Raw genomic sequence first — 13,990 nt, 5'->3', positions numbered from 1 at the left:
TTAAGGTTTGCAGCTATTTATTTACAAGTATACATTTAACACAATGAAATAAACACTGATATATTGAAGCCTCCTAGTTAATAGTAGTGTAACAATATGTATCATTTGGATGATTACATTATTTTAAACAACAAACTACACTGAAAAATTAATGCCGATAAAATTCTTGGTCATAATATTATTAAGAAATACAATATATAAATTGAAAATATGATTGCTTAAAATTTGAACATGGAAGTGAACTCATTTGGACAGAGTCAGAGTTTAACATAATCTGAGGGTCGGGGGGAGGGCTCTGACCCAAATGATATCTTTCAGGTTAACAGAAGAAAAAAGAAGCATAGTTTATCTTAAAGGATAACGGGCAGTTGGCTTCTTCAGGTAGAATATATTCCCAGTGTCCTCAGGTTTGCAGCAGTTATTACATCACTGAGCACGAAGACTTTCCTTGTGAAGCTGCCCCATCAATTTTTTCTGCCTCCAAAATTATCCTTCTAAAAACATCAACGGCAGTCTGAAAAGGAAGAAAACCAGTTAGAAAGCTAGTTTTCAAGTAGACAGTTTCACTGTGGACAGGATGAGGAAAGAGCTGCCCACCACTATGGCTGCAGGAGGGGGCTGGAGGGCTTAAAGAAGTCCCAGGACTTTGGGGCCTCCTCATTTGGACTCCCATCCTGTGCCATCCCGTATCTTCCTCAGGGTCCTCTGGACCTTCAGGGCCCCTCTTCATTGCTGGCTCTAATCTCCCTTGTAGACCTTGCTTTCTTTCCCTGTGGCTTTCTGTTCCCGAATCCCTGGCTCCAGGAAGAGAGGTGCTTTTCTTGTCCTCTCTGTCCCTTTAGCCCCTCTCTCCTTACACCTTCCAGCCAGCTTCGACTGACACCTGCAAACCCCAAATTGCCTGCCTCCCTGCAGTCCTCCTGGTTACCACCTGTATATCACATCAGCCTCCTGACTCCTTCCAGCCCACTGCCTCCTCTCCTCTAATGACTGTCATCTCTACCCCAGCGTCAAGAACCTCATGGTCCTTCACAAGAAGGCGTGCTAGCTTGGGTGGGAAACCCTCTTTCACTGAAGGACTAGGCAAATGGCCAATCCCTTCCTGGGCCCCAGCCCAGGTGTCGTCATCACCAGCAGCACCCTCCTCCATTACCCACCACACCATCTTCCTAGTCCATTTTCTCTTCAATTCCCAGATTCTCAATCCACAGGAACCTGATGTGCTGATCTACGTTTTTCCTGTCCTGCAGCCGATTCTTATTCTCATTTTCCTTCTGGGCCAGCTTAGATTCCACAGTTCACCCTTGTGGTCACTGTACTTCATCACCCTTCTCTCCAAGTGTCCACCTGCACAGTGCAGCAGGCACAGCCCAGAGGAGCACACAAAATGGCTGCTCACTGTACACCCACAAGCAGGAACTTGGTGGACTCTTGGTGCTGCCCAGCAACCCAACCACAGCCCCCCACCCCCATCACTCCCAGAAGCAGGCTCTAGATCTGGCCCTCTCCAGACTCCCCCGCTCTCAGCTTCGCCTGATAACCTGCTTGACATTTCACTGGCAACAGAAGCTCCATTCATAAGAGGACTCTGCATCTTCCATACACCAAATGGACCCACCTACGTACTCTGCCTTCCAGCCTGTTGGTATGAATGATGTATTTGTGTTCCTGACTGATCTCAAGCAGGAGCAGGGACCATCCTTCTCATCTAATCAAGGTCACTGGCTTAGGATCACACCTCACTATCAGAAAACATTGTGTACAGGAAAAAAGATGAGATTTGGGTTAGATTTAAATTTAGTCCTAGTTCTCCTATCATACAAGAGATCTTGGGGGAACTTATTTAACTTCTTTAGACCTTAATTTTCTCATTTCTAAAACGAGATGATTCAACTACATAAAGACAGAGCTGATACCCAATAAATGTTGAATTCAATTTTTAAAATGTAGCCATCTCTCATTTACTAATCTCAATTTTTGTTACATAAATTCTTACTATCTGTATTCCAGAACAGAACAGATTCAGATAAATTGCTTGCTATATGGAACCTGGAAACCAATTACACAGATTTAATATCCTCCAGGTCTGAACACAGGAATGAAAGATTTAATGATCAAAGGATACCTGGATTGATTAAAAACTTACCAAACACAAAAACACTGTACTCAACAGTATGGAGAATATAAAGGTGAGTGAGACTCTCTTGGATCTCAGAATGAATTAGGGGTAAGAGAGAAGAAACAACTCTAAATTTCAGGTGGATGAATCAGGAAGAGGCCAGTGAGAAGGTGAGCCTTGAGGGCTAGGAATTTCATCATGGGGGAAGAAGAGGAACATGACAAGAAGGATGCCAACTGACTGCTGGCCTCATTGACTGGCCACCAGCCACTCTTGCTGGATTGGAGCGTCCTCAGAAACGAAAACCATATATTTATCTTGCTGGAAGATCAAACTAGATCATATACAGAAAGCACTTTATAAACTAGGCAACACCATGCAAATATATGAAGACAGGAGATAAAGGACATTTCGGGCCACAGACAAGACTGAGCAAAGTACCCACTGTGTTTAAGGGAACAAGAAGCACGGGGACATGTGAGACCCTATGAGAGAAGTACAGAACCGAGCACTGGGGCATGAGGGCTGCTCCACACACAATGGCAGGAACTGGCAGTTTGCAAGCAGAGATGGGCACCATCGGTTTGCAGGTTTAAAAAGTTCAGGGAAGCAAAGAGAAGTGGTGAGAAAATGGAGGGGGGAGACGAGCTTGGACACTAAAATATGCACTCAAGAACAGGAGTCTAAACTAAAGTCACAGAAGAAAAAGGAAAAGGCAAATATGTGGAGCCAGAAAGAACAGGCTGACATCCTTCCTAGGACATGCTGCAGGGCGGAAACTGGTAATAAAATGGCTCCTGATAATTTCTGTGTTAAAAATAATAAATACATGACTCACTTTATTCTATAGAAAAGGGGGAGGGAAGAGTTACAAAATTAGTGATTTGGTTCTGTCTCATTTCTATACTAACAATAAGAAACAAAATTAATATGTTCACAAAAGGTAGTATTTCCTTTACTATTCTGCTGACCCTACAAATATTATAGGTCCCACCAGAAGTAGAGTACCCAGCGAACTTATAAAAACAACATTACTATCTTTCTAAAGCCAAACAAAGAAAGCTTAGTTATTAGAAATGGTGAAAAGCGCTATGTGTGTCCCTATAATCCTAGTTATTCAGGAGACTGAGGAAGGAGGATCACAAGTTCAAGGCCAGCCTGGGCAACTTTGAAAGGCCCTGTCTTAAAAAAGAAAAAGAGCTGGGGATGTAGCTCAGTGGTAGAAATCCCCTGGATTCAATTCCCAGTACACCCCTCCCCACACACACACCAAAATAAAAATAAAGAAAAATAGATGGCTGAAGACTAAAGTTTAAGTGGGCTTGATACAGACAGGGGTCAAAATGCCTGTGACTGAGAAGGTATGCAAAATGAGTTTTACATACCTGATTTTCCTTAGCAGAAGATTCCAAAAAAGCTGCATTCCAAGATTCTGCCAAAGCTTTCCCTTCTTCATAACTGATCACCCTACAGGAAAAAGAACATTCCAATTCTTTGATCTTTATTGGATAAAACACCTCATTAATTTACAAAACAGGCTCCACTTTGATTGATTTTCTTGTGAGGCAGAACCATACCCTGCTAGACACCACCAAGATGAAACAGAAGAGCACTGATTATGTCTGGGTTGGGGAATATAAAAGACCTTGCCTTATGGGGTTACCCACTCTCCAGCAAGCTCTGGGTTCAGAGAACATGACTACATTTCCCCAGTATTCCAATATCTGTAACAACTGCCTACTTCATAGCAGGGATGTGAGGGCTTGCAGCTCACTTGTGCTGAGCAAAGGTTGCACAGGGCTCCTCCTCCCTGCTACTGGGCTCCCTGGGTATGTGGACCCTGCTTCCCAGTTCATCACTGCAATCCCAGCCTCAGTACTCAAAGTATTTGGTGAAAACAATGGATGCTACCTTTGTCACAGCAGATAATCTCTGGAGAGTTTTCTAACAGTTTGCTGCCTATTCTAGAGAAATGTGGTGGTATTTACATTGTAGTTTTGCTTCTGCTGTGCATGACTGCAACACTGCTAAACAGAGAGAAACACTACAGCTAAAAAGACTATCAAACAATACTTAAAACTGGCAGCTCAGCGACTAAATCAACTTGGACTTGATCTTATAAATCAACAAATGATTTAAAAGGCGACATACCTTTCCATATGCAGGTCTTTCTTATTTCCCACCAACATAATTGGTATTCTATTTATAACAAAAAAAAATAAAAACCAACAAAACACAAATTAGTGACAGATTTTATTACTCAGATGATGCTATTATAATAAGTTCATGTAAACAAAAAAGATAAAATAGTGCTACTTACTGTACTTTCCCCACCATATCCAACAATTTGCCATGGATAACTTTAATCACTTCAAAACTATAAGACAAAAAGTATGAAATCAGACATCTACTTTAATGTTTTCAAATGTAAACTGTTTACAGTGGAAGAAAAATACCAACTAATTGTTTTAACATAGAGTTATTTTCCCTACCAATCCTTTTCCACATGTATTTGACACTCTTTTTTTTTGTAGTTATGGGAATACCCAAAGGGTTACAGGTAAGACATTAAATGGGCAAGTTTAACAAGAGGCTGAGAAACACAAACTTTAACCTCATTTAGTAAAGAACAAAGTATTTAAATAAAAACTTGTAGTGCTTTGCAAGCTGTTGTGTCTCGCACTCAGCCCTGACACCTCCTTTTGTTTACCAAGCATAGTCACTCTTTCTGTGAGAGCAATCTCTTTATTCAATGTGCTGATGGTTTTAGACTGTAGTTGGGTCTCAATCACACATCTCTTGGACCCAACTATGCATTTTTATAATGTCACAATGATAACTTAAAATCTGCCATTGAGATTATTTATGCCACTGACTGCTGGCAAATGACCACAAACCATTCTTACCCTCCCCCAGAAAGCCCATCATCAGCATTAGCCAGCACACTACAATCAACCTTCACAGCTGTCCAGAATCACAGTCTGACTTCTTACCCCCTTTCATCACCCTGGCTCAGCTCCGAGCCTTCCCTATTGCAGCCTGCATTACCTACTGCTGCCCCTTCCCTCCAGCCTCTGCTCAGCACAGCAGCCAGAGGGATCTGCAGCAGCAGCCTTTAATGGGCACCCACCTCAACTTGGCAACGCCCTCCCACCACTGACCTCTACCTCCTTCTACCCCCACCTAACTCCATCCACCTCCATCCTGAGGTGACGCCACCTCTTTCTACCTACATCCATCATGCCATTCCTCTAGCACTGCCAGAGCCTCCAGTTGCCTTCCTGACACTTGGAATGCTCTTTCGGTTGAGATTCCCTCACTTCTTTCCAACTCTCCATTCAAGTGTCACTTAGAACTCTTCTGCTCACCCTACATGAATTCACAAATTCCCTCCATACTTCTCATGCCCTTGCTGCTTTCTGTCTCTTGAATAGAAACAATCTCGAAACAATCTCCAAGAGGGCAGGGATTTTGCTTTGTTCATTGCTGTCTTTAGTTTTGGAACAAGTACGCCTGCTGAATGCATTCCACACTATGCTATTTTAACCTATGCACACTGTCACTTGGGTAAAAACCTAAAATAAACTTAATTGCCTTCCCACCACCACAGGTCAACAATGGATAGGATGTCCCAAGCACTGCAGGCTGCATTACAGAACCCTGATTCCCCTAGAATGTGCTGTTTGCCTGCCATCTAAAATGCACAAGTTCTTGGAAGATGGTGGTCAGTCAAATGAGAGGCAGTTGAAAGAACTGGGACTGATGGTAGGTGGTGTGAGGTTGGTTCCTCAGCTGCCCTGCTCTGGGAGCTATACCCTGTGCACTCTCCTAGAGGGCAGGACCTGGTGACTTGATTCTAATGAACAGAACATGATAAAAGTAATAAGAAGCCACTTTTAAGTTTAGGTTATTGGAAACTGTGGCTTTTGCCGTGCTGAACATTCTCTGTCACTTCCTGTGTCCTGATAGAAAGTACCACCTGGTAAAAGAACTGAAGGCAATCTCTGGCCAGCAAAGTTCTGAGAACTCAGTCCAACTCTCAAGGAGCTGAAACCCAACAATGACCACACCAATGACTTTGAAAACACCCTTCCCTAGCCAATCATCTGCATGGGACAAAGTCCTAGCAGACTCTAGCCCCCGACTCTGCAGCAGAGAACTGAGCTAAGCTCCATCAATGTTCCAGATCCACAGAAACAGTGAGGTAAGTTGTGTGTTGTTTTAAGCTGCAATATTTTTGGATAATTTATTATGCATCATCATACAGACATTCTTTTAAAGGCAAGTAATCTCTATTTTTGCCTTCAAATATTGCCAATTTGTTATGTGAAAAAAACAAAATAGCACTGTTTCTCTATAGGTCTTAAAAGACCATGTTAGGGCTGATGAGGGAATACTGTAGAAGACGAAATTCAGAGCCTATCTACAAGATGAGACAAGACAAAAAGATATCCTGAAATGGACCGATTGTGCACAGCAAGCCAACAACTCCCCAATCCATTCCAAGAGTCCCGATTCCCCTTAACCTCGAAGCAGAACTTGACTGAAAGCTTAACAGACATGTTAGACCCTCTCAGCCAACCCCTACTTAAATGATTAAAAGGCTGACAACAGGTCAGATGGTTGAAGTCAGCAGTTTTTAAATTAGGATGTTATTAATTTATAGGTTTTTGAAAAGTTGCATTAAAAAAATAACATAATGCCTTGCACAAGAGAAAAGAATCAGTAATAATCATTCTGAGAAACACTGTCAGTGCACCACAGCTGCCTCTAGCTAAAAAACATTATAAAAAATCCATTTGTTCCGAAACACCTGTTTAAGTCAGTTAAATTCATCATAAAGTCACAATTTATACAATAAACCCTTAAAATGAGTATAGCTTTTTGTTTCTCTAAAAACTAAAAGTCAAATACTGTGGACCAATTTACTAAAGATACTGTTCCTTGTTCCTCAGTGGGGGCAGTGGTACATGCCTGGAATCCCAGCTACTCAGGAGGCTGAAGTAGGAGGATCACAAGTTCAAGGCCAGCCTCTCAGCAACTTAGCGAGACCCTGTCTCAAAAAGAAAATAAAAAGGGCTGGAGGTGTAGTTCTGTGGTAACCACGCCCCCCCCCCCCCCACAACACACACAAAGGAAAGAGAGACAAGACACTACTCCTTAAGAAGGCAAGAAGGTGCACCAAAATTACTGCAAAAAAAAAAAAAAGTAGGGGAAGAAAATTGTACGAATCTGTAAATAGTCCAGAATTAGACTGTTTCACAAGTATCCCATTTTTAAGAAATTGGAGATCAAAGTTGTCACATTCTGTGCAAGTGATATAAGAAAGGGAGACACAGAACATAAACGAGTAAGCTCAGTCTCAAAGGCAATGATTCCAGAAAATTAATGTCCGAACATGTATTTATGCTTTAAAAGAAAACACTACAGAGAGTCATGATCTCCTTTATTGATTTTTTTCCCCATTAACCACTTTTGTGTGTGTGGAACTAGAAACTGAACCCAGAGGTGCTCTACCACTGAGCTATACCCCAGTTGTTTTTTTTTTTTTTTTTTTTTTGAGACAGGGTCACTAAGTTGCTCAAGCTGGCCTTCACATGAACTTGCAATTCTCCTGCTACTTTTAGCCTCAGCTTCAGGAGTAGCTAGGATTCCAGGTGTGTGCCACCACTCCTGGGCCATTAATCAAAGTTTTTTTTTTTTTTTTGGTGGTTGGGTACTAGCGATGAAACTCAGGAGTGTTTAAAAACGGAGCCACATCTCCAGCCCATTTTATTTTTTATGTTGAGACAAAGTCTTGCCAAGTTGCTGAGGTTGGTCCTCCTGCCTCAACCTCCTGAGTCCCTGGAACTACAGGTGTGCACTGTCATGCCCTGCTAACCAATGTTTGTTAAGTATGTATCCTGAATGCCTCAGACAGGAGTTGTTTGTTTAAACAGACCTAATAGTTTACAAAGGTGACTCATCCAACATTATCAAAGGGGATAAATGAAAACCCAAACATTCCATTTTTCAAATCTGAGTTCTTTTCTATTTCTAGGATTAATTAATTAATTAATTTTTGGTGTGTGTGGAGGGGTGTACCGGGGATTGAACCCAGGGGCACTTAACCACTGAGCCACATCCCCAGTATATTTTTTTTTAAATTTTGAGATAGGGTCTCACTAAGTTCCCAAGGCTGGTTTTGAACTTGCAACCCTTCTGCCTCAGCCTCTGGAGTGGCTGGGATTACAGGTGTGTGCCACCACACCTGGCTCTATTTGTAGAAATTATAAAATGGAACGTATTCTTCCTTTATATTTGGTCAGAAGAAACAATTCTATAGGGACTTTATGATAAAAAGGTATAACTTGATAGTTCTGTTTTATTTCACAAAATAATGAACAATGATTATAATTCAGGTAGAGGCTGAATTCAACAAAAAGACAATAGTTCTGATTAACAAATCAACATTTTCATAGTTTTATACAGATTTCTTTAAAAAAACTAAACAAACAGCACTCCTCCCTTATTTTCTCATGTTTGAGATGTACTGAGAATCCTTATTAAACCAGGATGAAAAGCATCACTCAAATAGAACACTCCTACTTCACAAGATAAAACACGGTCAGAACTTGCAAAGGTACCACTGCAATGACATGGGAGACTTTTTTCTCTGCTTTGCATTAGGTCATAACACACAAAGTCCTTAGTGAGCAAGTTTTCATATTTTTAAATCTAGTTCAATAAATTTTCCCCAGTGACAAATATGGAGTTTTCAACTTGAATGTCATCTATTCTATGGCCACCAAAAAAGGTTGTTAAAAAAAAAAAAAAGAAAAAAGAAAAAAAAGTAATAAACACATTAAGAACATTTTTTATCCACTATTTTAACTCCTCAGAGTGATAATTTATAAAGTAACAAATGTTATTTTTTAAAAATTTGTATTTACAAACAATGAAAAAAATCTGAATAGTGTTTTCCCAAGTAAATCAGAGAAATAATGGAAAATTCACAATCAAATCTGATCTTGCAACATTCATCAAATTATTGGTATATTGTTTTGGTCAAGGCATTATATGTCAGGTATATAAATTGAAAATTGTAGAATATATTCAACAAATGAAGCCTGGACTGAGTTTTGTGTATAATAAATAAATTATAAAAACACATAACACAAATTAGAAAAATATTTGTAAGTAGTATGAAAAAAAGAATGAAGGTTTTACTATTTAAGGTATTCTTCCAAGTCAAAAAGTAAATTACCTGGTACCAAATTAAAAAGGCAGTGATTTTATGTATAAAATCTAATCCTTGTTTAGTGACCAAAAAAATAAAACATAGAGGTAGAAAAGTGTCCTTCTACTATTGAACAAGGAATCTTATATAACCACTTACTGTTTTCAAATAGTAAGAAACATGGGAAAATGTATATGGTAAATAAAAATATGAAACCATGAAAAATAAAGTATAAAACAGCATCCAGAGAGCAAATATAAACAAGAGAACAATCTACACAGAATAAAACAAAGACCAGAAAGAAACACTCCAAGATGCTAATAATATCTATGTTTGGGTGGCCTCCCCACTTTCTATTTCTCACATTTCGCCAGTTCTCTTTAACACATAGTTCTAATCCTTGGTTTTGTCTCACTTGTAGGCTTTCTCAGGGACTGCCAGTGTGGGGTCTATTCACAAGAGTGGCCACAATATCCAAACAGTTTATAGTTAAATCTTAACACCTCAAAGTATGTTTCCCTGCCATGGAGAAAAATGTTAAGTAACACATTCCTAGAGAAAAGGAGACTACAATTTTCACTGGCAGGATAATGTGCAGCGATGAGGAGCCTAGACACTGTCCAATATGGCAGCTGTCAGCCACATGTGGCTACTGAGTACCCGAAATGTAACTAGTGTAATTGAGGAAATGAATTTTTAATTGTAGCCATTTAAATAGCCACATGTAGCACACTACAGACTTCCGTCACTGCTGGAAGTTCTACTGGACTGTGCTGGACTTGACTGTGGCGTTGTAGACGTGGATATGAATCACAACACTGTCACATACTGTCAATGCCCCACTGAGCAAGTTACTTTACCTCTCTGTCAATCTACCTCTTGTCAATTCTACCTTCTATTGAAGGTAGAAAACAAAACATTTCTGATCAAAGATTGTTTAAGGTAGCAAATAATATATTATTAAGGCAGACTGCATAGCAAACTCCCTCCCACTGACAATGACATTTCCATTAAGTCGAAGAAGACAAACTATTCCTAATGCCCAGGGGTCTGCTGCTACATATCCATCTCCATTCTGTTCAGTGACAATACTTGCCAGCTTTGGTAATGGGAGATAGCATAATAAACACATAGCTAGAGGAACCAAAATCCACCTTAGCAACAAAAACAGTGGCTTCATTTTTATATAGATGAGGCTTTATTACATAAAACCTTATTTCTCAAATTCAAAGAATAAAGTATTTACCAAACTCAGCTGCCCAAATTGTATTGGAAAATCTATTCCACATCAATATGGTGAAAACACAAAATGTAAAACCAATTCACAAATCTCCCACACCTTTTCTTTTTTTTTTTCTGGTATTGGAGGTTGAACCCAAAAGTGCTTAATCACTGAGCAACATTCCCAGCCTGTTATTATTTTTTATTCTGAGACAGGGTCTTGCTAAGCAAGCTTATGCTCGCTTTGAACTTGTGATCCCCCTGCCTCAGTCTCCTAAGTCATTGGGATTACAGATGTATGCCACTACGCCCAGCTGTATTTCCCATTTTAATTAGCAGAAAAACTCAAGTCATGTTCCATCACTATCTAGGCAGCCTAAAGTAAGAAAAAAAAAAATTTTATTCTATTAACATAACAGAATTTGTATGGGTGACACTAATTTTCCCCTTAATAACCTGACAGCTTTATGAGGAGAAAAAAAAAAAAAACACTAAAATACATTTTGTATAATAATCAAGTCTAATTGTTACTACTACTAATTTAGCATCATCCTTTAAAAGGATTTGTGCTATCTATGTGTAACAAATAAACTGAAGCCTTACCTTTTGATTGATGTAACAGAATACACAAGAATATAACCATTAATATCTATGGAGTATGTCTGAGGAAAAATGGAATATTCATCCTGTGAAAGAAAAAATAATTAAAGTCTTCATAGACCATAACAAACACACATTTACCCGAAGTTTTTCATATACTACAGAAATCAAAATCAAAGAAATACAAATAAACACAAAGTGTATTATTATTCTAGAAATGTAGTTTTCATACTGAAGATTTAAAAATGGTTTAGAGGTGATAATGTGCTTAATGCAGACATTCATCTTAGACCTCATAGGAAATTATAATGCCTACTAGTTATACCTATTTGTATTTTCTTAAACTGTCAAATTATGGCTTGTCCTATTCTCTGCATGTAAGTCAAGTGGCCTGGGCATCATTTTATGGGTTGTTTGAAAGCTGCTGCCACCATTTGAGGGAGAAAGAGGAGAGTAAAGAACTATTAGAACTAATCAGTGTATTGCAGACCTTTGAGGACCAAAAGAATTATTTCTGAACAACTTGAGGAGTTAAATACGAAGGTACACACTATGCAATAATGTCTCTAGTCTTATGAAGCAGTTTCACAAAATTTTGCTTTAGATACTAAATTGTTAAAGTGTATAAAAAGTTCTAATATCAACATATCATCACCAGGAGTCACTGGTACAAACATTTCATTCTCAGTTGAATGTAACTGTCAACATACCACATACCCCAAGCACCCAAACACTATCAGAGAAAACTCACCCCACCATCAGATCAAGCAGTGTCTGCTAACTTTGCAAACCCACAGTATGGTCACAACTACTGTTCATGGCCCAGAATCATGGGTATGGTGGCACACATCTGTAATCCCAGCTACATGTGAGGCTCCCAAGTTCAAGGTTAGCCTGGGCAACTTAGGGAGACTCTATCTCAAAACAAATGCTAAAAAGGGCTGGGGATGTAGTTCAGTGGTAGAGCACTCACCTAGAACATGCGAGGCCCTGGGTTCAATCCCCAGTACCACCAAAAAATAAATAAATAAACAAATGGGTTTTTTTTTTAAACTTCTTTGATATTAAAAAAATAGCCATTAATCAGAAAATAGCTTTTCTACTTCATAGAACTTACTATATATGCAAAATTAAACGACTGCTTTCATTATCAGTACAACTTTCATTAAACCAGTATTGAAGATTGAACCTACCATTGAGCTAAACCCCAGCCTTTTTTTGTGTGTGTGTACTGGGGACTGAACCCTGGGACACTTAACCACTGAACCATGTCCCCAGCCCTTTTTTGTATTTTATTTAGAGACAAGGTCTCATTGAGTTGCTTAGGGCCTTGCTAAATTGCTGAAGCTGGCTTTGAACTCACAGTCCTCATGCCTCAGCCTCCCGAACCACTGGTATTACAGGCATGCACCATGGCGCCTGGCCTCCCAGCCATTTTTAATTTTTATTTCGAGACAGGGCCTCATTAAATTGCCCAGGCTATCCTGAATTTGCAATCCTGCTTCAAACTCCAGAGTAGCTGGGATTACGGGGCTGTGCCACTATGCCCAGCTCAATATTGACATTTCAAATCTGTAAGAATAAAAATGTATAGGAACAAGTACAGAGCAGTCTTGGGATGGTTGTTTATGTCAGATCTGTGATATGCACTTTGGCAAAAATGTAGTTGAGAGGAATCAAGTATTTAAACATGAAAATTTATAGAGTAAACGCAAAGCAGGTGGGAGAAATTTTAAAAAATCAATTAAATAAATGAAAAATCAATAAATTTCGATGTAAAAATGTTCTTCATGGCTGAAATCTCAAACAAAAGCCATAAACAAAAGACAAACTGAGGGGCTGGGGATATAACTCAGTGGTAGAGCCCTGCTTATTAAGCATGCGTGAGGTACTTGGTTCAACCCCCAGTACTATCATAAGGAATAAAACCAAAACCAAACCCAAACAAAAAAGACAAACTAAAAACAAAACAAACCTTGCATCTCAGGTCATAGACAAACTGCTAATTTTCTGCACCATAGTAAGGGATACTTAAGTCAATAAGCAAAGACTAAGCACCCAATAGGTAAAAAATGGCAAAACACACAGACAAACAGGATAACTTACAGAAAGTGAAATACAAATGTCCTCAAACATAAGAAAATAGCATCAAAGTCCCTTCTAATAAGAAAAAAAAAAAAATTAAAATTACACTGAGGTGCGATTTCCCTCCATCATATTGGCAAATATTTAAAGATCTGGTAACACAGATCTGGTACTGGTGGGGGGGCTGGGAAGCAGGCATTCTCATTTGCTGATGTCAAGAATGTAAACTGGCCTTATGCAATATCACACCCATAAGTTTCCTTACATATATACTCTTTCAGATCTAAAAAGACACCTGGCGTTACACCTGAGACATTCACAGCAACACTATTGGTGGTGGCAATACTGGCAACAACTTAATACTAATTTGCATATTCATGTACAAAATACTTTAGAAGCATATACCAAAAAACAAAGAATAGGGGTTGTGAAAGATGCTAAGAGTGGAAAAGACTTTAAGTTTTCTATTTATTTTCCTATGCAAATTTTATTTTTGTACCATGTGCATTTAAACTGATTTTTTAAAAAAATTAAAGGTGAATTTAAATTCCATTTTAAAATTGACCGTTACTCACTGTCTTGTCATTGAATTATTTCAATTACTAAAATAGAACTTTTTCTCCTCAGAAGTGGGGATTGAACCCAGGGCCTCACGTATACTAGGAAAGTGCCCTATAACTGAGCCATATCCCCAGACCTTTTAAATTTTATTTTATTTTTTGAGATAGGGTCCAAGTTGCCTGGGC

At 39.1% G+C, this 13,990-nt stretch overlaps 1 protein-coding gene across 1 annotated transcript in view; it reads right to left on the bottom strand.

Annotated features, from left to right (window-relative positions):
- Rheb (Ras homolog, mTORC1 binding) overlaps positions 1-13,990 on the bottom strand; it is a 44,600-nt gene continuing 30,610 nt past the window's right edge. The window contains exons 4-8 of the mRNA XM_027943427.2: positions 11,163-11,245; positions 4,440-4,496; positions 4,271-4,318; positions 3,505-3,586; positions 1-514 (exon numbers count right to left, since the gene is read on the bottom strand). Of these exons, the coding sequence (XP_027799228.1) occupies positions 422-514; positions 3,505-3,586; positions 4,271-4,318; positions 4,440-4,496; positions 11,163-11,245 (363 nt within the window). The 3' untranslated portion in view covers positions 1-421. The remainder of the gene's footprint in view (positions 515-3,504; positions 3,587-4,270; positions 4,319-4,439; positions 4,497-11,162; positions 11,246-13,990) is intronic.

Source organism: Marmota flaviventris, chromosome 1 (assembly GCF_047511675.1).
Source record: "Marmota flaviventris isolate mMarFla1 chromosome 1, mMarFla1.hap1, whole genome shotgun sequence".
Taxonomy (NCBI): Eukaryota; Metazoa; Chordata; class Mammalia; order Rodentia; family Sciuridae; genus Marmota; species Marmota flaviventris.
The sequence above is the reverse complement of the archived record's forward strand: the minus strand, read 5'-3'. Positions and strand labels throughout refer to the sequence as shown.